At 36.8% G+C, this 27212-nt stretch overlaps 1 protein-coding gene across 2 annotated transcripts in view; it reads left to right on the forward strand.

Moving 5' to 3' along the window:
• The window catches only part of EDIL3 (EGF like repeats and discoidin domains 3), a 270438-nt gene that overhangs the window by 113754 nt on the left and 129472 nt on the right, over positions 1-27212 (forward strand). Inside the window, exons 3-4 of one of the 2 annotated variants that reach the window (XM_063319979.1) lie at positions 540-569; positions 25678-25806. In XM_063319979.1, the coding sequence (XP_063176049.1) occupies positions 540-569; positions 25678-25806 (159 nt within the window). The remainder of the gene's footprint in view (positions 1-539; positions 570-25677; positions 25807-27212) is intronic. The other variant, XM_063319978.1, reaches the window with a different exon arrangement.

The raw sequence follows: 27212 nt of genomic DNA on the forward strand, positions 1-27212 counted from the left end.
AAATAGGTGTGGACTATGCCTCTCATTAACTGCTAGCCATCAGCTTGCTTAGCTGTGTCATCGGACAACAGCCTTCATTAGCTAAACAAATAACTGGGTCCCGCAGTTCATTTTTTAGAAGGCTTTACCTTAAGAACAGGTCCTTTTTAGTACTGGAACAGCTGTCTCTGGCAGTGAATTTGACTGCAGAGAATTTGACTGAAACTCTTCTGTTGAGCATTGCTGTTGCAGTATTGGGTCGATCCTATTAGCTAAATTAGAGGGAAAGGTTAAGAGTGTAATGTTATAAATGTAAGCTAAGATCCTAACTCATTTTAGCTTAGTTTTCCACTAAGATGAAACATCTGTTACTCAAGTGGATCAACCTATCTAGAATAAAGTTTTTCATGATGTCTTATTGCTTGTATATTAAGGAAATGTAAATAATATAACAACTAGGACTATATGGATTTCTTCATCTGTATTTTCCTCTCTTCTCTTCTCTTCCTTTCCCTTCCCCATCCCTGCCTCCCCCCTTCCCCCACCACCTTTTTGCACAGCCTCATTTGAAGAGGAACCAACTTCAGCAGGTACGAGTAATTTATGATTACAACTGCATTGTGGTAACCCTTCCTTGAAAGCTGCCGTTTTAAAAAATAATTCTAACCAGGTTTATTTTGTGTATAACACATGCTAAATAGCCATATCAGTGTTGGGTTCTCTTCTCCTCTGTCTGCTCCCCTTCCTTTTGTCTTTTTTTCACTCAGTTTGAAGTCAGTAGGAGACACACTCCTCCAGTAGTAATTAAACATCTTCTCTGCCACATGTTCCTTCTTTTTTGCTTCTTCCGTGGTTAAGATGCCACATCGTGTTTCACATAACAAACCAGGTCAAAAGCAATCAGGAGGTAGAAAAAAATAAATCAGTGTTTGTGCTAGTTTTTTATCTGTCTTCTGGTGAAGCTCAGTCACCTGCATGACCCCTCAAACTAGTATCCTTAAAGACAGTGCAGCCTGGGAACAAACAGTGAAGGACGGGAAGGACAGCGCGTGCAGAAGCATCCTGCTCAGTGAAAACATTCCGCAAACTATGGCCTGGATATCTGCTCAGCAAACTTTTATTTCCATTGACAGGCTGCCAAGTAGTAAGAACAGTTAACAACACAGTCATAAAAATTAGTTTAGGAGCTCCCCAAGAGACACAAACATGTAGTGTTTATTCTATTGCGAAGATTAACTATTTGTAATTAATTGGCAATCCATTAGCTTGGGAGTATTTAAAGAGAAAGAAGACAACATACCAAAGAAGAATGCCACTAAACAGCTTAACATATTTGAACGGCATTGCATTGTATAAACTCAGTGAGCTAAAACATCAAATGAATTGGGAGTCACTTTATAGTGGCTTGTTAAAAGAAGTAAAGGTCTCCAGAGGACCAAAGGAGAAAAGGTAAGGAAAGTGAATGAAGAAAGGAAGACGGCAAAGAAGGATTGAGCACTGTTTACAACACTAACCTACAACTTGGGAGCAATATAAGTAATTAGGGTACGGTGGAGAATAATAAATGAAAGGATGGAGAACAAAGCCAAGAGGAGAACGTGAAAGAGGCAGAATAGTTAAGACTAGCACTGCATAGAGAAAGAAGCAAAAGGGAGATTTAGTATGAAGATAGCAGTGGAAAGGAAAGAAAGCATGACTGAAACAAGAAAAGGCACTGCGAAATGGGGAAAGAAAGTTTGGGAAAGAACTATAGAGTGCTAACACATCCCTGAGGAGTATATGTTATAATTATTAAGCATCAACCTTCAACTATGCATTTCTTAAGAGATCTGTCAGTCTTGAAATTTTCATGGAAAATATCTTAATAGAAATTTATTGCAGCTGTTCAATAGAAGTGTCAGTTACAAAAGGAGATGTTTTTACACAGGAAAGAAAAAAACACCCTTTTCCCCTTTATGGAATTGGTTTTAAGTATGCACATTTTGTAGAGACAGAGTCTAGAGGCGTTTATGAATATGCTGCGGTAGGGTTCAAGACAATCTTGCTATGGTTGTGCCTTCATTCCTGTTGCAGCCAGTGGAGAGTCTCATGGAGATATGTCCTCCCTCTCTGCATTTTGAACATCATGTCCATTTTTGTGAAAGTGTGTAACCGCAAGCTGTCCAAGCTAACCAGATCCATCACCTGAAAACATGTAAAAGGAGAGAAGAGGAATTTATGAAAGAGCCACATGGGCTTTGCTACAGGTCTCGTTTAGACTTACCAGCTGAAATTTAAATAGTTTCACAAAAGTCTACAGATTCTACATCCATTTCCTCAGGAGCCCTTTCCTCCTGGAGTGCCAGATGACATAGTTTGTTTGCTTTTGTATTCATTTAAATGGATAGTTTTTAATAACTCCTGACTTTGTTTTACTCTGACCTAGTATCACTGCTTTGTTTATTTCTCCATATAATTTTTGTGTTCAACAAAGCTCAGCCAATAATTTACCATGAACATCTTTTGATCATTGTTTCATCACAGAATGTTCCTAAACATTCATGATGTCCTTGAATTCACCCATTACCAATAATATCCTTTACACCAGTACTTTTTCAAATATTTTCCCCCAAGACTTGATCAGATATGTTTCAAACTCAGATCATTTACTTACTTGTGGTTGGCTGAATGAGCTGCACCTAATTTTTAGCCGTTGTTTTTAATGTTATAGTTCTTAGTGTTCCAGGGTTTGCTGGCATCTAAAAATGTGCCACAATTATTTATGCAGTAACGGCTATACTAGTGTAACTTTCAGTATAAAATCTCTTAATGGAAAGACTGGTGACCTTTTCATGTTGGTTATTCCATAAGAGGATGCTGTTAGCAGTGACAGTATACACGTGGGAGTTGCGCTGATACAGCAATGCAGATAGATATTCCCACACAGACAAAGCAACAGCTAGAAGTACACAAACATACAGCACCAGAATGCTTTTGTTCTTTGATTTGGACAGATAAACAAATGCCTCTGGCATAAATGGTACTTGGTAGATTTACAATAGGAGACAAAACACATAGTTGTAAACATTTGCGTAAATAAATTTCAACTGCTCAGGAGAGAATGTGAGTAAATACCTGTAAAAGGAAGTGAAATAGTGTAACAGTAATACTTTCTGTTATTTAATCTGGTTCTAGGACATTGATACTTCACATGATTAGATTCCTCAGGAATTATTTTTGAAACTGTTATTTTCTTGGGAAAAATTTCGATTAATCTGAAGCTTTTTGCAGGAATTAATTTGACTGAACTTCTCCAAGCAGAGAATAATGTTTTTTTCTAATTCAAATGGAAATTTCCACCTGTGGGAAAACAAGTCTAGTCTCTGCCTTGTGTAGCAAACTTTGGATCTTAAACTCTTCTGCTAGATTTTAATAGAGTATAACCCAACCCTACATTTGCATGAAATGTGACTATGATCAAAATAAGCTATGTTTAAGTATAGATACTATTTTCTAGAAATTCCATAAGATGAAACAACATTTTTCTGTGCAGTTGTACACTGATAGTTTTGGATCTTCCTCAGCAAAGCAGTTAAGCATGCAGTCAGTATTTGAATGGTCAATGCATGGTAGACCTATTGTGAGCATATGTTTAAGCATGTGTTTGCTAGACTGGAGTTTAAATTAGGTGTGGTGGAAGTGTAACCTAGAAGCACAATATGCATTTTAACAATAAAGTGCACTATCTTGCTCCCGGGGGAGTCAAAATCAAAACCAGACTGTTGCTCTAAGAGCAGGAGAAAATTTTAAATTTAGTGATGAAGAGCATACACGTAAAAATGTATTCCTAAACCTTCATTATAAAGATCATTTGTTCCAGCTTTTCCAGAGGAATTGTTCTTTACTTGAAAATAAAGAAAAAAAAAAGTGCAATTGTTCTTTACTTAACATTAACTTATATCTTAAATTTTAATTAGTAATACTAGCTCTTCAGGTGCTCTGTAATTTATAATTTCTATTGATTTTTCTTGAAGATATGACTAGATATTGTTACTTTGAAAGTAACAGATTAGTGCATTCTGATGGGATTGTTTTAATACAAGTTATTTCTGAGATTGTAGTGACATTTACACAGCTGTGTATTCTGCTTAAAACTGATACTTCTTCCTCAGAACAGGAAGGCAGTCATGTAGTTTGAAAGATGTTAGGGTGCTGAAAAATAAACAGAAACTGCATCCAAAGCCTCATGCGGTCACCTGGAGCCTTTCACAGTGATTTCAGTGGGATGTGCCTTGTATAGGCAGAAAGCAAGTTCTATCAGCTACCAGACTTTGCTCTTTTCTAAAAAAAAAAAAAAAAAAAAAAAAAAAAAAAAAAAAAAAAGCAGCAAGTTTCCTCCAGTTTATTACGTTTATCTTGGTGGAGTGTAATTAGCCTCCTGACTCTAGGGCTGATCTGGCAGTGTTGGGGAGGTTGGTAGCCACACTCTTCCAGCTGCAAGGCCCAGAAAGCGTCACTTAGCATTCAAAATCATTAGAAGTACTTTATGATTATCTTCTTAACACTCTGAGAGAAAAGACTGCTTTTAGTGCAACTGTTGCAGCGGAGGAAATGTGACAAGATTAATCGGAGGGTAACATACTATGTTTCCAAACAATACCTTTACTTATTCAAGAATATGAGGTAGGACAAATTGCAGATAATACATTAATTTTATGGGGATTATAAACATTATTTGAACATTTTGGGAACATTTTAAACTTTAAATGGGCCTGTGATCATGATAAAAACTGTAATTTCTTTTGCCATTTCCCATACTCTGCTCTTTGGGATAGCGTCTTTCTTCTCCGACAACACTGTCCATGACTGATCTTGTAGAAGTGAAGTTACTAAAATTTTATTCTGATTGTTGTAACCACTAGGTTGAAGAATAATAATTCTGAAATAATAAATGTCCTGTGAGTATCTCTCTATATAAATGGTATTTCACAGGGGTTCCTTCAGTTTCAGGATGCTTCGGTCTAATGAATTGTAATTATAACTCACTAAACATATTTTATCTGAGACAGAGTGTACTTATTTTTTGCATGCTTTTAACAAAAGCTAAATCAAGGAGTCTTTCAAATGATCCTCACAGTTTCAACAAGGTTTTCCATAGCCCTAATTCTGGATAAGCATTCATCTACATCTCAGGACAGTTCTCTTGGAGATTTGTTTCTATGTTTCTTTTCCCACCTATGCGTGTGGCATGAGTCTTTTAAAGCTGTTCATTGAACTAGGAGGAGGTTGCTTTGTTGAAAATTGTTTTTAAGCCTAATGTATCACCTTCTGTTGGATGTCCTGCTATTTGAAGCTTTACATCTCAAAAATGTTTCCCCATGGTTTCATGTATTCCTCACCTCTCCTCAAGGAGTCTGGAATTACTTCTAAAGATATCAAAGATATCTTCCAAGACATGATGAAACAGAGTGCAGCATAACATGTGTCATCTTATATACTTTCCTTTACACTGTGACTTTGACTGAAATATTAAATACATGCCTTTAAGACCATCACTTAACTGAAGCCATTCCTTGCTTTTGTCATTGATTATTTTTTTTTAAGCCTAGTGTTCTAGGTGAATTGCATTTGTGTCTTTGTTCTCCACCTATATACAATATGCAAATGTATTTGTCATGACAATAAAACTCCTTTACAGTTTGAGTTTAATATTGTTTTAATGAAATCCAGGTGTTGAAGAGATAGTAGATTCAACATATGACAGAAATTTCTTATTCAAAGTCATTAGTAAAAAGTAATCCCTACAACAAACTTGTGACACAGTGTGTATATATACAGACAGCTGCATGGTGTATCTGTGTGCGACTACTAATTTCTAATTTTACTAATGGAAAATAATATTACCCTTCCAAAATTCTGTGTGATTTTTCATCTGTTCCCATCCACATTTCTATATAATTTATTTTAGCATTTTTTTCCTAAAGAAGTAAACAACAAGGGGGAAAAAATCACTTTTGAGAAACAACAAATGTTGAAAATGCCATATGAAGTGGAGAAGGAGACTTCAGTTGGAAAGTCTCGAGAATGAATTTTAATTCAGCAAAAGAAATGAAAGGATTATAATCGAAAAAAACAATACGGAAGTTCCAGGAAGAAAGTTGTACTAGAGATAGCACTTAAGAGTTATCAAAATGTCATAAAACCCAGACATATAAAAATCTTAAGATTTGCCCATTAATCTTACCCTATGAACATGGTGTTAAGCAATAACTGAAATCTAAATTGCTTCCAAGTTACATTTTGTTTTGTTCCTGTAAGTAAAACTCTAGGTTTCTCTGGCTATTAAAACTGGTGTTTGTGTCTCCCCTGGATTTCTTGTTTAAGAAGCCGTTTAAAGCAGGGCACCACAGTATATTGCCTTAATGTTTGCCTTGAAACCTATGTGCAGAATAAGAAACTATGGATCAGTCACTATGTTTGGGTAAAAGAAAAATAAATGAAAAAGTTTAACAATTATAAATTATTTTACCCAATCTATATTTCAAATCTGACTTACTGGACATCACCTAGATACTTCTTCCTTTTTAGTTTTCCTATTAGACATCCTCTAGAGTTCTGCAGTAGTATGGAGTTCTGTTCTCTCTTCTCCTTGTTTTTTAGATTTGTCTCTTTTATTCATATTAACATTTAGCTAAATTTGATTCAGACTAACAACGTATTAGGAAGAAATAAAGTTGCTTCCCTGAGCTCCACTACCTCCCAAGGACTGTCCCTGGGCTCAGTGAGAGGCTTACTGAGAGAGGCAGTTTCTCATGGAAGTTTTGGACCCACAAGCCCTTCCTTGATGCAGTGTCATGGTGCTCACACACTGACTGTTCTTGTGAGCAGCATGCACCTGCTTTCTAGCCCATAATATATGATAGAATGGAAATTATGTACTTGGTCCCATAAAAAGATCCCTATGTCACAGGTTGGGTTTCCCCTTATGGACCTCTAATTGGCAGGATAGAGGCAATAACAAAGCATATTTAATATACATTTGCGTAGATTTAAAACCAGTATGCAATCTTTAATTAGCTGTAAGCAGAATTTTTTTACCAGTTTTCTGGTGAAATTATTGGTTCCTCAGAAATAAAATTGTTCATGGGACATGGTGAGTTTGGAAAAAAAAAAATTTTAAAAAAAGGAATTTATATTGTAAAAATTTTGTAAAAATGTTATAAAAATATGACCCTCATTTTTGGCAAAATATAAATGCCTTTTCTTGTTCTAAATATCCTTACATTTAAAAATTCCCTGAATTATCGTTTTTCAAAGATTTAAAACACTAGACAAAATTATTAAAAACCCAGCTTTTCCCTTGACCCAGTTAATTTTTATTTTGAGGTAAATTAATATCAAATTTCTAAGATTTTGATGTTTCATAACTATTTGTGGTGGAAGGTGCCTTAAAAATACTTAACTTATTTTGGGTATGAAATTGGATTTCAAAAAAGGCTTATGCCTTAAAATAATGCTCTAATGGCATTCTATTATTGCAAGAGGTTGAAATTGTAAGTCCTTCGGTGATTATCAGAAAACAAAAACCAAAAGAGATGTCCCTAGCATATTGAAATGAAATTTTCTGAAAAGCTCGTGAGATATTTGATCTGCTTACGCTCTCACCCTCAAAACCTCAAAGATGCATCTGTCTAGTCTCAAGTACTTCAATTTACTGCCCGCCGTACAGCAGTGTCCAAAGTGGTGTAGTTTTGTGACAGCATGCTGTCGGGCTGTCTTTTGGGGCAGAATAATTTTGCTGTGATGTGCAAAACCATACTGTTTCACGCTTTTCAAAGAGGAAAAACGTCTTTCCATATTATTCTAAGGGAAAGGAATTGTCAGTCCCCCAGGGTCTGTAACAGAGATTTACTCTCTTGGTTAACTTGGTTTACGTATTTGTAACAACCCCTTTTCTTTTTCTTCTTGAAGTACAGATTTTATTTTTCAGTCCCTGAAGCTAACTCATTAACTACTTTTCTACATATTCCAAGCAAAATATAGACTAAATCAGAAGATTACATAAAGGTCATATTGAACCCTATTCTGATGGAAATTAAGCTTATGCAGTAAAAATAGCTCCAGATGCCAGGTGGCACTGAAGGCTATTACAGTAGACATTTAAGAGCTGGAAATCTTCCTTAGGTCAGGAATGGAAATTAATTAGTATTTTCAGCCTGTCCCTTAGTGAATGTTTGTCCATATATCATAAAAATAATTCAGTTCGGCAAAATCACTCACTTCTTTTCAGGATTAGACATTTTATGCTTCCTAGACCTCATTTAGGAGGTGGAGGTTGCACTGCTGGGAAATGTCTAAGAAACTCGTACATGGGCATTTTTCCATAATCTGCATAGTTTTAGAGAGTGATATTTGTGGTCAGTATACCACCCAGTGTACAAATACAAGTGGAAGTTCATATAGTATCTCCTAAACTAGCTATTGTTTTATGTCATCAACATTTTATTTTGGTTGCTCACCTGAACTTTGAGATGGAAGTTTTCCATGCCAGGTCTCTGCCCCAGGCTGAACTCAGCTCAAATCATTTCACGATTTCTCATAATGAGGTTAAGGAAAAAAGGTGTTCTGTTGCCCATTTTGATTCTCAAAGCTGTTCTACTGAGAAACCTTTCTGCTCTGATACTTTGGAGCTGGGAAATGCAATTTCACAGTGCAGTGTCAGAGGTTGCTTTTATTGCTGCCGTGGAAAAGCCCACAGAGTAAGACAAGGAGGTAGGCTCTAGTTCACGCTCAATTAGCAGAGACAGCTCCTGACCCAGCAGAGTTGAGAAGTCTGTTATAGGGAAACGAGCAGTGCATACTTACTGTCTGAAGGTGAGTGAAATCAAGTCTGCCATACCAATACCAGTGCATCTCTATAGGAAGGAGAACAGGGAGCAGAACAGATGGAGATGTGACCCTGGGAGGGAAATGCACCTTTGTCTTGGACGCCAGCAATGTCAGCACTGTCTGTTGGTACCAGGTCCGTATCGACAGAGTGACTTTACTTAGATGCCTTTCTATCCGGGAAGAAGTATTCCTCAGGAAGAGGCTTTACAGGTGTCTAGACTTTGCTTGGTCAGATACAAAGAGCAGAACTAGCAGTTAAGACAGGGTCATGTGAATAAAATAGTCAAAGATTATTATATGATATTGATAGCTTCATCCTCTGAAGATGGAGCAAGAAGAAACAAGATGAAGAACAAACTCTATTCTTGTTGCTCCAGGGATCTCAATGTACTCTGAGTTCTCTGTACTTGCAAGAAACAGAGCTGAAGCACAGGAGAAAATATGGCAAAAGGCTAACCATGGCACAAAACAGATGGCAAAATTGTCTCCTGTTAGAATGGACAGATTTTCATCCGAGAAGTGACGGAAACTGAGATGAGAAATTGCTGAGGGAGAAGGGAGTTGACAAGGAAAGAAACAAGACTAATGAGTTGCACATGGGCACAGAGTGAGTGGGTCTGTATACGTGCATGCAAAGGGAAAGGCTGCAGTGGGATGATCTGCAGTAGGTTGGTCGCTGTTGGAAAAGTTGTTTCCTTCATGCAGGCCATTAATTTCTGATTTCTTCCAATCTATTCATGCTTTCTTGCTCTCTCCCTTATGCTTGTGCTAGCATAAAGCTTGTACACCCTATGTTGAGCTGCATCAGGTGCTTGTTCCAGCTGGAAGTAGCCTCTTCACCAACGCAATTTCCTCCATAGTGTTAGTGTTCATTTTGTTCAGCGCCTTGGTCTTGACTTGCCATGTAGTGGCATGTGTGCTCTCAGTGTGAAGGGGAGTTTGGCGGAAACATGTAGTAAAAGCTAGAGTAAAGGGAAAAAAAAAATAACCAAACACTAATCTTTTGGGAGATACTGAAGTTAGATTAAAGCAGACAAAGATTCCCATCCAGGCATTAGATGTGTGCAAAGGAAGGGGAAAAAAAAAAAAAAGCAAATGCTAACGAAAGCAAAACAAACAGGAGCAGTGGCTGATTGAGGATTTGGAAGGAGGTTAATAAGCCTGATGAAAAGGACTGTTCAAAAATAGCATCCCAAAGAGGCTTATTTTGTGCTTCTTTTGGTTTTAAACAGTCTTATGACCATCTTTAAAGTATTGTGAAAACATGACAAAAGCAAAAGAGTACTGAGGAAGAAATTTTAGTCATTTTCCGTCCAGTGCAAATTGAAGTAGTTTTTAGTTACTAAGGCTTTGTATTACACATTAATTCAGGATGATAAAGAAGTATTGAATAACAACCTATTTGCATAATGACTGGTGCTGTAGAAACATAGTAGATGATAGCAAAGTTAAGGTCTATAAAATGAGTGTGCTTTTAAAGATGCTAAGCATATTTCATATGGACAATGACCCAGACCCTTCCATGATAGACGTTGTAACCCAAATAATATTCATAAGTGTAAGGTTTTTGTGGTGTCATGTACTTTATGAGTGCCAGTTCTTGCACACATATGAATTTGAAATCCTCACTGTTGGCAGGTGTACATTTGACACTAAATTGTGCCAAGACTGTTTGGGCAGTAGTCTTTTTGGTCAGCAGTGCAGCAACAGCATGTCATCTCATCCTGATTTCCTCTGCAAGAGTGAAGAGTCCAATCTAGGTCAGTCTTTGCAGCCAATGACAAGAAACACAACCCTGTAGAGGACAAGTCATCCCAGTAAGTTAGATATTTAAAACAAGAAGAGCCATTATTCACACATTTTCTCTATTTACTGCAGAAGGAGTATACAAGGTTAATGTCAATTAGGAAGAAACTCTGAATTTAAGTAAATCCCTCTTTCTGGTTTCTACAGGAAGGACCCACAAGTGGATCTTGAATTTATGTAGCCTAGTACTATGGTGTGCACACACATATGAGTATGCACTTTATGATTTTTTTTCTGAGTTTTTTAGGACCTCATCCTTTGTAAAGCTGTTGATTTGTTATGTTTGTCATTTGTTTTTCTTCATAATAATTTATGGTATCTCCTTCCAGGATATGCATTTAACACACTGAATCTTCTGTGTCTCAATGATTTTGAACCTACAAAAGCTACATCTATGTATAACTGTATTGACACAAGTTCCTGAAGATCAAGCTGCAAATAATTATAGTTATATGAAATAAATAAGAGTGGCTGTGATGAGGTTCCTTGAAATCTAATGATCTTTGGGGTGGAAGTTATATACTCTTAGTGCTGACTACCTCAACTTAACATTTGTAGATTCTGAGCAAAGTTAATGAGTATGAATTTTGAAAGTATCTTGTACCATTGATATGATTGTAGTGTCACGTTGGAAGAAGGGTACCAGAAAAGCCATAATTTGAGAATATCATAAAATCGATAGATAAAGAAATAATAGAAAAATTGATCAGGTTTCAAAGGAATGGAAAGGTGTAAGTATTGCAAGCTCATACTGTGTACTGTCTAGTCCTAGATTGTTGGGTGCAATAAGCAAGAGAATGAAGAAAAGCAAAAAATAATATTTTAAGATTAAAATCAAGAACAAATTGCCCCTCTATGTTATTATTACCGCTCCCCATGTCACTATGTTTAACAATAGGATGAATGGGAAATATCCCTCTCTAATAACTCTCCTGGGAATGACTCTGTAACATAATCTCTACAGTTTTACAAGTCGGCTGACATGCAGAAACAGCCAACAAAAACATTTAACAACAAGTTCCATCATGTATCTTGTATGTTTGTCATTCTAGTAAATTTTCCTATCACTTAATATCTCTTCTTCCTAAATAAATACATAACTTTTTTTGTAAAAACCAAGCAGATGAAGGAAAGTCTGATTCTTAGTAATCTGTGCTGACTCTTGGTAATCTTGCACAGTGAAAAAAAGTATTAATTCTTGCAACCAGAATCCTCATCCCACCTTTTCAGGTATTGTATCCTATTATGTAAGGGTGTTAAAGAACTTATAGATACCAGATGCAAAGAACTTAAGATGTACTTAAGGAAAGCTCTCTGGCACGTGGCAAAGTAGCAGAGAGCATGGCTGAACAGAGAGAACATGGTACTTCTGTTAAATTCAGGCTCCTTTGCAACCAAATTTATAATCAGGGAAAGATGTGACGTTTAGGATCATTTTCTGATGTTGGTACATATGTTGCAGGAAGACTATAACAAGGGAAGGTTTGTGGATACAGGTAGCGCATTTTCTTGGTGATAGGTGAAACAGACAGGCCTTCAGACATGTGAGTTTTTCTATGTGTCTGAAACAGCAGCAGTTTATCAAATGTGATCCTGGATATGCATAAAACCATTACATTGCTGTGGATTTGTAGTGCATCAAAGCCCAGGAAGTGTTAAAACTGACAGATAATGGAATTATTTGCAAATGGAATTAACTGCCCTGCAGAACAAAGAGCAGAGTTTAATATAGAGCTGAGATGGGTTGTTTTCTTCCATCTGGTCTTTCTTATTATAAACCTGTGTCTCATCAGCTACTGATCTGACACCCAGTTCCCATCCAAATGACTTCCTTCCTGTGTTGCACTGTGTTTACTGTTCTTCTGACTACTGTTAATCCCCCCAAAGCCCCTACCAAGTAGAAAAGCCCTACTATCCCAAACCGTCTTGGCCCTGGCTTCAGTCAGTGCTATTTTGCAATAAGGGATCATCTAGCTGGACTGTCTGAGTAGCTGTATCACTGAGGTGTTGAGATCTTTAAGAATCCCCTAGCTTGAGCAGGAAAAAAATGTTGAAGGAAGATTTGGCATTTGTATGATTACCTGCCCTTAACATTGCCCGAGAATTAACAGCCCCCTTTGAAATGTATCATTGAAGCAGCATTACAGGAGAAATCGTAAAGAGAACATACATTGCTTTAGGGGCATGGAAATAGCAAGCAAAGGTTTAACTGAGTTCACTCAGACAGGGATCTGGGTATTTCTGCATGGATGCACCAACTTCTTAGACCATTTCTTTCAATAACAAATATAAGTCACTTCATTCACATCTACTGATTCTCACTGTCACTCTTATAGATTGACTTTCCATATGCTAATGTCCATTTGCCAGAGCCAAAACCTCCTTTTTTTCTTTTATCTTAGAAATGGAATAGATTCTTTTTTGTTGTATATTCTTTTGAAGCCCTTACTTCTGCAATTAAAATGCATTTCATTTTTCTCAATGTAAGTCTTTTAGATAATCAGTGTTTTACCTCAGAGCATGAATGTCCATTATTAGACTTAAAGAAAGCATGACGTAGTATTCAGCTCTCTTCTGCTATATTGTGTAATCTTATCTATACCATTGTAGTGTTTCAAAATATTATTTTGGAAACAACTATTTTTTTCTCTTTTTATGCACTTATACAAAGCTGTTGACTTCAGTAGTACTCCTTATGAGTAAATACTATGTGACCTCAAAAGTGTGGCAAAAATATTTACATAAGATCCACAGTACTGTAAAGAAATAAACTGCCAGAAATAAACTGAAAATTATCAGTATCACTGGAGATAAGTAAAAGACCGTAAGTTCTTCAAAGTCCAGTCCAGAAGTGTATCTTCATTGCTTATTCAAGACACAACTTCCACTGGCTGCCATGGGATTTGTGGTTGTATGACAGCTGTTCTGACAAAAATAACAGTTATGAAAATGTAATATGCTCCCATGAATATCTAGTTGTCTATTACTAAAAAATGTTAAAATGAATTGTACCTTCATGTACTTTAGAAGTTATTTAAATTGTGTCAAATAAGTTGAGAAAAGAGTTGGAATTCATTAAGCTTTTTTTGAAACAGCTAGCTACAATGAAGAAGCGATAGCCCAAGAACAAAAAGGCCTGGATATAGATTTATATATTCAATTTGCCTGCGGTGCCGCATTTTAACATTTACTTGCAAAGCATGAATTAACACTCTACAGCAATATTACAAGTTTTGTTACAGTTATTCATGAATTTCATTAGCTTCAAGCTTTCCACAGTATTTCGTCTTGTTAAAACTGTGGAACAGTGTTTATTTATTAATATACGCTAAGGGACAGGGTGACAATATTTCAATATCGGATTCTTAATCTTTCCATATCAACCTGGAATTTCTCAATTTTCTTTTTTTAATCCAGCCTCCTAGAAAAGAAAACCATTCTAATAATTTAGATGTCTGCAAATCGGTAATACTGAGCATTTTTGAAAAAAATACAAATCAATGATCCTGTGTGGTCAGTGTTCTGCTTTAGCCTCCCCTGAGCAGTGGCAAGGGCAGAAGGTATAATATAATGTATTTGTCATCGAGTCTTGTTTTATCTAAATGTTGGGTAGCAGAATAGAAGCAATGTGTTGCAACCCCATATGAAATTCCAAATAAAGAATTTGCTTCGAACTGTTTAAGTCATGTAGCTAGGGATATCCTCTCTGAAAGAACATATTACATTAGTAAAGTAGTGGGTTTGTTTTCATAGCATATATTGGTCTTATACCCTGTCATTCAGAACCTAACTGCAGCATCCACGCTTTTCAACTAGATGACCCTCTCTCTGCCTGACTCCATTCCAACAACAGATGAATAATGTTACGGATTCCATTTCAGGATCCATATCCAGATACTGATTAGACTAGATTGGAAAAGGAATGTTAACACACACTCAGGTCATCTCTACGGAGGTGAGGGGAAGTGAATTATGACTAGTTCATGCCCTCATCTTTTGAAGTCATTCAAATGAATATGGCCATCTGTGGATCTCGCAAACCAGAGGTAAACTGGATGTGTCTGATGATCTACCCATGCTGCAGCTGAGGGTGGACACCACAAAAGGGTGTGTGGCTCCAGAGGAAGTTTGCCATACCATTCCCTAAAGGAATATACTTGTCTCCTCAGGAGTGCTGTGGCTTATGCCTCAGCCTCTGCTCAAGGCTCAGGCAAAATTTACTTGTGCAGAGAACTGTAACTGAACCACAGTAATGATACCTGCATTGTGTGCAATAACACAAAAAGGAATTTTAAGTTAAAACATTGTTTATCAGGAAAGACTGATCTCCAGTATTACTGTGCAGGAATTATTATCATTACCCACCGAAATAGGTCAGTATTTTCATCCATGTACAACTAACTGCACATTGATCAAGCGCAATTCATTGGTGTTTAGGCTGTGGATGTAGCTGGTGGAAAGGAAGCAGACATCCAGTGATTCTACTGTGTAATTTAAAAATTGAAGGCACATATCTGCAAACATCAGTTATCATTTTAAATTGGGATGGTTATGCAGTGTATGGTTTTCTGAGTTGGCAAGAGACCAATATGAAGCAGGAATGGGGTATGAGGAGAAAAGAGACAATGATCTAGATAAGAAGGGCGTAAGAGTTGGAGAATAAGAGAATAAGGATCTGGAATTCAAAAGGATTTAGAGCAGGGTACATGAAATCGGAAGGGTTTGATGACAGCTGGAAAAAAATGCAAAGAGGAAAGAATATATTTCCTCTGTCCTACATCCTAAGGGAAATAAATGACTGAAGTGTAAGTCTTGTCTGTTTCCCTTGGTTTCTGCTGCGGACAACTTTATGCCTTTTTGGACTATATATATTTCACATTTAGCAATCCTCTTTCATCACTTTTTAATAATATTTCGTGTCCTAAGGATAACCACCCTCCGAGATTCTCTTCTGCTGTTTCCGTGTCATTAATGCGACACTAGTAATTAGGACCTGACTCATACAAATATGAATAGCATAAGTTTAGGCTGTTGCCTTTTCTAGTTCCCACTGGAATACTCAGCAAGAGGACTAACTGGGTTTTAATATATTTGCTGTTATAATTAAGGTTCACGTAATCTTTTCAGGTTTTTTTCCATTTTCCAGTTATTAGCAGAAAACGCTGAAAAATGATGAAAGGTCCTGGTCACTGGCAGTATAAAGCGCAGTGAAACAATGCAAACCGACATCTTCATATATGATGACAAGAATTACGATGATAAAAATAGCTCCGTTGCACAGAAATCCCTGTGATTTCTGTGAGGTAGTGAGGTTCAGTGTTAACATGCCAAACTACTTATAGTTTCCTTATTGCTGGGTATATTTTACTTAAGCAACAGACCAATGGAGTAAACGTAGAGATGAATTCGTTTCAACTGTATAAAGAATGGATTTGGAGAGGTTATTTTAATGTGGAACCTGCAGACATTAGTGTTGTCAGAACTGCACTTTTGAACTGAATCTTCCGAACATCCCAATATCTAATAATTCTCTGAATACTTTAACGTGGAAAGTCTTCAAGTCTTTGGAGTCCTCCAAAATTTTCACAAAATACAGGATTATCTGCATTTGCAGGGGGCTTTCTGTTCAATGTGAACCAGAATCAACTGAAGAAGAGATTCGGAAAATATTTATAATTTTTTTTTGGAAAATGAATCTGGACTGAACAATGATACAAAGTAAATCACAAAAAATGGAGTGTAGCAATCAAGCCCCCACACTTGGGCCAGTAAGAGTGGGAGAAGTCAGTGACAGAAAGAGTATCATCTAGGAAAAAACATAATGATGCAGCTGCCTGAGTGTGAGGTTAGAGTAAGAGAAAGGAAAGGCCCTGAACCTGTATTTTCTGTAAACAGAGAAGGTATTCCTTGGGAAGATAAAACCCTCCTGTGAAAGGTCACGGAGAGACGCAGAACAGGTTTCACATTATTTTGCTACAGAAGCTTTGTGAGATAACCGGTGGGGGAAGGACACTGTGGGCTTTATTCATAAACACACACGTAGGTGACAAAGGGTATAAAGAGCTGAAAAACAGCATTGAAAATGGGGAAAGTTCTCAAGCTTGCAAGCTGAGGGGTATGAGGAGAAATAATGAGAACCTGGGGAAAATGTCTTGTAGTGCACTGAACAATTTCTCCAGCCAGGGGAGCGTTTTCAGGTCTCACCCTGTGTAGTATCACTACATTGCTTACTACGCTGGCCACACCTCAAATTTGGGTATAATCTGCCATTCTCAGTCAATGGAAGGGTAAGGTGAGAAACTTAAGACTATCTATTAAGGAAAGGCATGGTATAGCCATCAAGTTTAAATAGCATCTTGTCAGAAAATATTTTAATTATTTAGTTTAAAAAGGGTTGGGAGATGGCTGGACAATTAGTTTAAATTTCTCCTCTGCAACAGAAATCCACAGAATAGAATTAGAGGGAAATGTGCAGAAATAACCTAAAGCATTTTGCACTCAAGGGGTGAACCTTAGCTTTTGCTGCATCCAGATGGAGACACCTTGATCATTATAATCAGCACGCTCCATTTGCTGCATTAAAAACAAGATAAATATTTAATCACAGTGCAATTAAGTCTGGATCAGTGCCATTAGTTTATAATGAATATATAGTTAGATAGAGTCTAATACAGTACTAATTCACTTATGAGCCAGGCTGAACAGATTTATTTTTTTAAAAAAAGCTGATATTTTGAGAATGTTAATGAGACGAAGGTGTGTGTAACTGCTAATTATTTTTACTACTTTCACGCATTAACCGGGATAACATATAGTAATCAGTTAATATTATCAATATTCCACATAAACTGTGAATGATATTCTGCAATGCCAATTCTTTTCAGGCTAAAATAACCAACCAAACAGTAAGCTGTAGGTATAATAAATATTTGTTGATACAGAATTAATTTGTATCCTAACAGCAAAATAGAATCAAGAGGGGCAAATTCCAAGAGGAAATTGTATGAAATACATTGGTCTGTAAGAGCTATTGTGGTTTGTTGTGCTTGTGTGTTTTTTTTCCTCTTTGTTTTACAAATATTAAAGTATGCTGGGCAAACAAGAATTTCTTATTACACTTCGGAAGATTTGAAGGACGAGGTAGTTCAAAATACTTCAAGTTTGATTTCCATAGGTTTTAGTTAAACTGAGACACTCCTTTATTTTCTTTGAGCAATGTCATGATGCACCAATATAATGGGAGTTGGGCCCTAAAATGTTTAGATGTTTATGTAAATTTTGAACCGAGAGTGACCTTTTAAGGGCAAAAAATGGTATCTATGAGTAAGAAAGAGTAAATACTGGACTACAGCATATTCATTCATTACAGAAGATGCTTCATACAGAAGCGGCAGAATGAGCATGTTGACTTGAAGAACCCGTTTTCATGATTACAGCCCCTTCTGGCAGGTCAATAGCACATCTGCTGGAAATGCTCCCTTCAAATGTCCTCAAAAGCATGCACTGCAAAGCGGGCAGCTGAGATGTAGCTGTAGTTTCAGGTAGTGAACAAACATGCTGTTCCTCGGGCCCAGCTACCTCAAGAGTGTTCTTGGGAAGAGGTAGTTTTCTTCTAAATACAGGTGAAACGTACAAAATACTTGAGCAAAACCTTAACCTTAACCACAAAAGTGGTGCACAGGCTCAAAGTATGTGTACTATTGAGACCTAATTCCTTACACTGCACTGCTGGAATGGATATGTCATCCTCGTGTGCTAGAACCTATAGATAGGCTGAGACATAAATATGTGTTTTGGTATGATTTAATGATCCCCAGAACTCAGCAGATGCAGGGTCTTTTCTGCCAAGTTGTTAAAATGCCCTCTGAAGTACCATGACTCCCACATAAACATGCAGATGGGGACACCCAAAACCAGCCTTGGTGTCAGGTAAATCTTGCACAATCCTGTTAATAGGCAAACTAGTAAAAGTGAGGAAAATCAGGGACCTTCAAAAGCTTTTGCTAGATTTCTGCCCTTTTTGTTCAATAAAGCAATTCTCTGTCAGAATCTGTAGGGACATTCCTGCTGGATTTGAATGCTCGTTTGTGTGTCTCTGATGAAGACTGTTTCTTTCTAATAGGATTACGTTATATTTTGGGTTTGTGTCTGCTGAACTTTGAAATCTATAAGAACACATTTGAAGGGGCGTACCTTTCAAAAATCTATTTAATTGAGTTTTTAAAATGATGAGGAAAGAAAAAGTTCAATACACTTCTGAAAAAGAGGTCGTCTCTCATTTGTGCATATATAGGTGGTATAAACATAATTTTTAACTGTATGGAGAAAACGTACATACTAGTTAGAACGGAGTGTCAAATATAAAGATTCAGAGATTAAGCTCATCTCAAATATTTGTAAGATATATAATTCAAATTTCTAATTATTCCCACTGAAGGGTTCTTCAGTTTTCTTCTCAGGTTGCTGGAACTCATGAGCAGCAGAGAGAGGGTGTTGGATTACCTGGACACTGAGCCTAATTCAGTGTGATAATCCTCAGCTTCTTCATCATGGGAAGCTCGTGCCATTCTGATAGCTCCAGCAGCAAGGAGATTAATTCTTCTTTTCCCATCAAATGAAAGAAGTCATATGCGCCACTGGCTTCTTTTACACATATTCTTTTTAAAATATAAGAGCTCTTGCTAAGTGAGCTCTATCACAACTTACTTTGAAGACTTTACTTTGGTAGAGAAAGCATCTAAAGTATATGTGTTACCAAAACTACTACTACTACTACTACCACCACCACCACCACTACTTCAAACTACTGATGTTAAAAATGTGTGAGAGAGCTCTGATGAAGATTTCAACTTATCAGAGGGGGAAAAAAACCTATTTGGCTGACATTCATTTAGAGCCAAGAGGGGCTTAAGAAAAGCTACAGGTATGAAGGCAAGCAGCTAGAGAGTATTTTTCTCTTACAACGAAATGTAAAATCATTTGATACATTTTATTAGTTTTATGATAACTCCAATATTTGTTTTGATGGAGTTTGGAGCTTACTATATCATCAGAGTAACCTTAGCTATTAGTCCTACTTCCGTAATAAAATAATTGAAGCAATTAGCTTTGTAGCTAACAGTATCTTCATCTTGATGTATATCAAGGTCAATATCTAGTCTAGTATTTTTCATTAAAGTTGCATTATTTCTACATGAAGAGTGGATGGATAGATAGATACTATAAAAGGTATTGACATTTGTATTGCCCTGTCTTTCATTTTAATTTTTTAAATGTCCTTATTTGGTGTGTGTCACTCCATTGGAGTATATTTTCCTTTTTCTCTTTACATTTTTCATATCCCTCATTTAATCTTGTTTCAGTAAGAAATGATGGGGTTTGATTTTTGATCATTTTCCTATTCTAGCACTGCAACAAGCACACGTTTCAGTATAAGGAATCAGACTTTGAGGAAGATGTGAATGATGTAAATTTCTTGTTTAACTACATCACCTGTAACTGCCTGGTATTTTTGAATGTCTCTCCCACCAAAGCAGCAGCAAATTTTATATTTGGCCAAAAATGCTTACACTGTTTGGTGGAAGCGTAAGAAATGGCTTACGCCGTTATAACTCGCACTGAATTAGGCATTGGCAAGAGAAAGAGTGATGCGGGGTGTGTTTGTTTTTTCTTTCTGCTAAGACTACTATTTCAACTACTTTCTGATTTCTTGGATTTTTCTAAGCTACTGCTACACAGCTCCACTGTTAGCCATTGTACTTCAAAGTTGGCCTTTGCCACATTTTTAAGTCCTAGGTAAAGATTTTCTGGAAAAATATGTGGCAAAGCATCTGTAGACTTCTTGGTAATGCACCTCAGTGCATTGTACAAAATCTTGTCTGCATTCGTTGTGTCACTGACTGTCTGCACAGCCCGCCCTTTCAGGCAGGTTCTGTGTCTGTCCCTGATGAATTTTGCACTCCAGACGAACTCACGTACAGCTCTTGCTGTCCTCAGCTGGGTGAGGAGTGGGAGGGCTGCAGTCCTTCATCAGCAACACACTGGAAACGTGATATTTTTCTTTTTTTTCCTTTAACTCTAATGCATCCTGGACAGTTAGAGGGCACAGTAAGTAGTGTCGTACCTCAAACGTACAGATGCAAACCTAAGCAGATGAAAAGCCTTGACAGAGACTAGAGTTAGTCCACAGTAACTCTGACTCCCCCTTCTCAGGAGGGGACACTGCGGGCGCATAAGATTCTCAGCATCAACCCTCTTGCTCTTCAGATCCCTTCCCATTGCACTGTGTAGCTTGCTCTTGTAGATACAGCCTCTCTCTAGTAAAATTAAATAACGGAAATGAGAACAATCAGAAATTTAGGTAATGACATTCGCATACGTATATTTAAACGTGCTTTAAAACTGTCAGAGTTTCTAGGATCTTTTTGTTTGTTTCTTTTATTTTTTCCTCAAAAATGGAAGACGATGCAAGTAAAAGAAGCTCAAAATAAGACTAGGTATTTTAAAAAATACATTTTCTCTGAACTGTCAGGGGAAAAATGTAGAAAGATACTTGGACATTTCCTTCTATTACTTAAAAAAAAAAAAATTAATATCCTACAAGACAAAAATAAGTAACAGTTTTCTTAAATAGGCTAATTCACTTTTTCTATATATTATCACTGTCAAAAATCACAGTCCTATTGGTGAAACGATGCTTTCCTTGCTTTCCTGACTTTTCTTGCTATAGACAAACTAAAGCTTTCTCTCAAATATGTAATTACTGCTTCAGTATTGCATTATACAAGATTTTATTTTTATGAGGTTTTAGTTGACTGTATTTGTCAAAGAAGAAAACAGATAACATGGTACTGCCTTGAGCTCCTATGCAACTCTACTGAGGATGCATTTGTTTGATTTGTCCATCTATAAAATCTCAGTGATTTCAGTAAGAGAATCTAAAAAATTTAAAACCTGCTATGCTTTCAGTTAACTTGCAATATTTTTTCAAAAACAGCATGGGATTTCAATTGAATTACAGAATGATGTATTTTGGCCTATACTTATTATGTTAGCTAATACCACTGGAACTGCACAAAGAAGGGCTTCAAAAGAGCAGCAAAGTGAATAGATCTATTACTTTTAGTGCACAATTAATCTTGTTGACATTATTTTATATGAACATGGATAAAATGCCTGGAAAGCACACCATTGAATTCCACTGCTCATTAATATTGATCAAATGTTGTTGTTCTCTTTGTGTTGGAAGCCACTTAAAGATTACCTGCAAAAGTATTACAGTGCTATTGATTTTCAAAAAAAAAATCCCCAAAGTCCACTGTTTTTTGAAACTCTGTTGACAAGTTTGGGGTTTTATTTTTTTGGTAAAGAAGGATGTTTTTGAACTCGCTGCTACAGATCTGAGTGAGAATATTAATCAGATTGTCAGGGAATTAATTATCCAGTATTCAATACAATGTTATTTAAAAGCCTATACATCCCTATGGAAGTTAGTTGGGACCTCTCATTAGAATCATAGAGTCATAGATCATAGGTTGGAAGGGACCTTAAAGATCATCTAGTTCCAACCCCCTGCCCTGGGCAGGGACACCTCCCACCAGACCAGGTTGCTCAAACCCCCATCCAGCCTGGCCTTGAACACCTCCAGGGATGGGGCAGCCACAGCTTCTCTGGGCAACTTGGGCCAGTGTCTCACCACCCTCACAGTAAAGAATTTCTTTCTATCATCTAGTCTAAAATTCCCCTCTTCCCATTTAAAACCGTTACCCCTCACCCCATCGCTACATTCCCTAATAAAGAGTCCCTCCCCAGCTTTCCTGTAAGCCCCCTTTAGGTTCTGGGAGATTGCTATAAGGTCTCCCCAGAGCCCTTTCTTCTCCAGGCTGAACTCAACTCTCTCAGCCTCTCCTCTCCTCAGGGCTGCTCTCAAGCTCTTCTCTGCCCAGCCTGTGTTTGTGTTTGAGATTACATGACCCAGGTGCATGACCATGCACTTGGCCTGGCTGAACATCATGAGGTATGCATGGGCCCACCTCTCAAGCCTGTCAAGGTCCCTCTGGATGGCATCCCTTCCCTCCAGTGTATTGACCGCACCACACAGCTTGGTGGCATCAGCAAACTTGCTGCGGGTGCACTCAATCCCACTGTCCATGTCACTCACAAAGATGTTAAACAGCACCGGTCCCAGTACTGACCCCTGAGGAACGTCACTCGCCACTGGTCTCCACTTGGACATGGAGCCGTTGTCTGCAACTTTTTGAGTGTGGCCATCCAGCCAATTCTTTATACACTGAGCAGTCCATTCGTTAAATCCATGTCTGACCAATTTAGAGACAAGGATGTCATGCAGGACAATGTCAAATGCTTTGCACAAGTCCAGGTAGAATCATCATTGGGCAGAAGTGCCTAGATCTTACATACCATTTTTGATGCTTAAATGGAATAATGGCAGGATTAGGGCCCAGATCCTTTGAGACACTTAAACCTGCATAACTTGCATCAGGGATACTGTAGAGTCAGTAAAAAAAAATAAAAAAATAGAATCATACGCTTGAAGGTTCTTGCAATTTAAATACCCTGAAGATGTGTGAACTCAGAGTGTGGTCCTCTGGAGAATTAGGAGAAACAAGGTATGATGATACAGGCTTTTTAAAGTCTCAATCATTCATTCTTTTAGAATGCAGATGAGCCTAACCCATGTCCTTTTTAGGAAACGAATGCTAACTACTGAAAATTAGATGATTGTTGTTTACTAGTTTCAGTGCATTTAATTAGTATGTTTCATTGCTCTCAAAATAATTTTTGAACTACCAGTTTGTATTAACAAAAAAAAAAAACCCACAAAGCAAAATTACTCAACATTTAGATTGAAAATACTGCTATTATATGTCTATGACCAAATAACCACTATAATCAGGCAAAAAAAGTGTACATATTGTTGGTGTGGGTTTTTTTTCAGTAGGAAGTCATCATAGAAGACTAAGATTAGTTAGAAATACTGGCATGCACAGTATATTTATTACTGAGCACCTCAAATGACCTTTTAAGCCTTTGTACTTTGTACTGATCTGAAAAAATGCAAAATCTAAAGAAAATCAATGAAAGTATGCTGAACATGTGCTTAACAAGCCATATGGAGAAAGCAGCAAGCAAAATGAGAAAGTAATTATTAAAAGATTTATTGTTCTTGGAAGATTAGAGATCCGCTTGCATAGAAACAATTAACATATGAGGCTTCTCGAAGGTACTCCCCAAACTGCAGAATTATCACAGAGACTTGAAAAAAAAAATACACAGCTTATATTCATTGGGAGACCAAAAGTGCAAATAATTAAACCGCTTTCTTCCCAAAATGTTACAGAGGAGAAAATGTGATACTTGAAAGCCAGGAGTTTTGCTTGACCTGTTAAAGGAGTGATATATGTTGCCTGGAATAAAGAAAGTAGTGTGCCGTTACATTTAAAGTGTAATGCAAAATGTGGATGGGGAAAAGCAAAAAAGGCAACAGCCAGTCCCTTCGTTTTCATCTTCATGATTTTTGCCTTTTTTTACTACTAATTTAGAATAAGCTACTACATATTCATGTCTTTTATTTATTGAGTTCAGTGAGATATATCCCATGTTTAATGATGCAAACAATCATAACTTCTGCAGGATTGTGTCCTGGAATAGGCTAATGATGTAAGTTGTAATAGAAATGTGTACATGGATAGTTTCTCAAATTGCTATAACCACACGGCCAGTTGTAACTGGGGAATGGGTTCTGACATCCTTGTCATTCAGTTAATTTTTCTTTTGCAAATTAATATTTTCTTAGAGTGCAGTTTTCACTAACGTGACGTTCTGAATGAATGCTGTTGCTGTGAACATCTGTCAAACCTTGGGTTAGTAGTTATAAACTAATAGGCAGACTCTCAGAAACATTAAATTTGTAGCTCTTTTAAGTTTAAATCATTCCCAGAGCAGATTGTCAGTAAATTGTGCTGTGGAAAGGAGTTCTTTTCTGGACTTTTTATGTCTTTTATGACTTTTATGACTTTTAAATGCTATTTTAATTGGGTGAATAATTATGACATCACATTCCAATAACCGAAGATTAATACCTTTCTGTGTACATGGCAAAGATAGCAAATAACATACTTTATATAGAATTCACAAACCTTTTCACAGACAAACTCGCACGTGAGCCTTTCCAATCAATGATTACCAGTAAGACTGGCAAAAAAATCATCAAAATGCTGAAGTGTTTTCTTCTGGTAGGAAGTATGTTACAGGTAGTATTGGTAAGATAGTAAGATGTAAATGCTTTTAACACATGCAGTTAAATTAATAAACTTTAGACCTCTGTACAAAAGAAGTTATTATTTAAAAGTATGTATAGTTATTGCAAACCTGACAAATTAGATCTCACTGCTGAAACTTTAGGTATCCTAGCATGTGGTTAGTTGGGGAAAAAAAAGATAATTTAGTCAGAAGATCTTTTTGAAATCAGCTTGAAGTAAACATGCTAAAAAGTCACTCAATTAAAAGGGAATAGTTGGTTTAGTAGCTGCTAACTGCTGGCCCAGATAGTCACATATTCAGAAAGTCACCCAAAGCCATAGCAAAAAACTCCTCTACTACTAACTTGACATGTACTGATTATTCAGGATATTATACATGTCACTCTGTACATGATAGGCACATTTGATTAATACGTATTTCCTCAGTGGTATAAAAGTTAGAATGCCTGTTATCTTTAATAGGAGAACAAGATTTAGCTTCTCTGTCTCCTGTCTTCTCTTACATTAAAAAATAATGTTGTGATTAATGAGTAGTGACATGCTTCATATTTTTTCTTGTTCATAAAAATCTGTGCTGGCAAGTTATCTGAACGAAGTGAAGGGTGTATTTTAGTGGGTTAGTGGAATATGAAGGTCTACAGAAGAGATTTTACTTCTTTAATGAATGCATATAAACAACTGAAATTATTATGGTTGTTATTATGTATGTATATACATTCCTCCTTTTTTTCCCCTCTCTCAGGACCCTGCCTTCCTAATCCATGTCATAATGGTGGGATATGTGAAATCAGTGAAGCGTACCGAGGCGACACATTCATAGGATATGTTTGTAAATGTCCAGAGGGATTTAATGGGATTCACTGCCAGCACAGTAAGTTCCACATGGTAATGTTTATTGTGTTTATAGATAGGAGCCATTTTATTGCTTGTAATGTTGAGGATTAATATCAGATCTGGTTTTCTGAAGTATGTCAGTCTTTGGCCTTTATATTATGAGCAAATGAGAAAATGACCTTACCTCCAACTTAGTGGACACAACAGTGCATAATTTGCTACACATATTCTAGAACATGGTAAGAACAGGTAACCGTAGCATGGACTTAATGGAAATTGTTGGAAACTTGGAATTGTTTGTGGGTTTGTTTTGATTAATGCTAGACAAGAATGGAAAGAATAACTGAAAAGAAATTTGTGAATAAATACGTCTTCTAGATCTTTCTTTACCTATGCGTTTATAAATTACGAAGAAATGTTTTGAATCACAATATTTAAATTCAAGGGTAGATGTTCCGGACTTAAATTGGATGGACATTTAATCCTGTTTAAAATACAGTATCTGGACCTCTTTCTAATCATTATCATTTATCTGAAGAATTTTTCCTGGTTTCAGGTCAGTCTGGCAACAGCAGGTCAGTATTCTAGTCTTAGAGTGTGTAGTTACGGAACTGACAAGTAGCTAACTGAGATGTATTGAAATCTTGAGATTTCAGTAATATCTCATGGGTGGATTATATAGTAAGATCTATACTTCACCAATGAAAAATTTTAAGTGGTAAATAGATATTGCACTTTTTGTGCTCATACAGAAAATTACAGGTCCATGTTTCTCCAATTAATGTCATCAGAAGTTTTATGTGATCAAAACCAATTAGTAAGAGCTATGCACGTTCATCTGGAAGTGACTGATCATACCATGTTCTAATTTATAAACGTAATCTGCGTTATCTATTTGACACTTAAATAGAAGCTGGGTTTTTTTCATATGTAAAAGTCATTTAGAACAAGTGCTTGCCTAAGGAGAAGCTTGTATGCCAAATTTGTGTTTTATTTTGTGCAATAAAGCACAGCATGGTTCTTAAAATCTTATGTTATTGATGCATTTGGAAGGCAACTGTTACTCAGTTAGAAGGTTAAAAACTCAAACAAACAGTCAAGAATCTGCTTCCATTTGCACATAAAAGATAAATCCACTCATTCAAATCAGAGTGAATAAGCGCTGAATCCAGTCTACCTTAATTAAGTGCTCCATTTAGATAGTTATCTATAATTTGAAGTGTCGGGAACCAATAAAGTCCAACTCAAATAACTACTTATGTTCATTATGTCCCTTATATACTCAATGGAAAGTGTCTCCAAAGACCTGAATGTGGATATTCAATTTCATTAACTTTGTCCCCACTCTCTCTCTCAGTTAATTACGTAGGTAACGTAGGCAGTCCCACTAACTTAATCTAGTTAAATGATGTGTCTACCTTTTCCGCTAGGAACATGGATATG

The sequence above is a fragment of the Chroicocephalus ridibundus genome, chromosome Z (genome assembly GCF_963924245.1).
Source record: "Chroicocephalus ridibundus chromosome Z, bChrRid1.1, whole genome shotgun sequence".
NCBI lineage: Eukaryota > Metazoa > Chordata > Aves > Charadriiformes > Laridae > Chroicocephalus > Chroicocephalus ridibundus.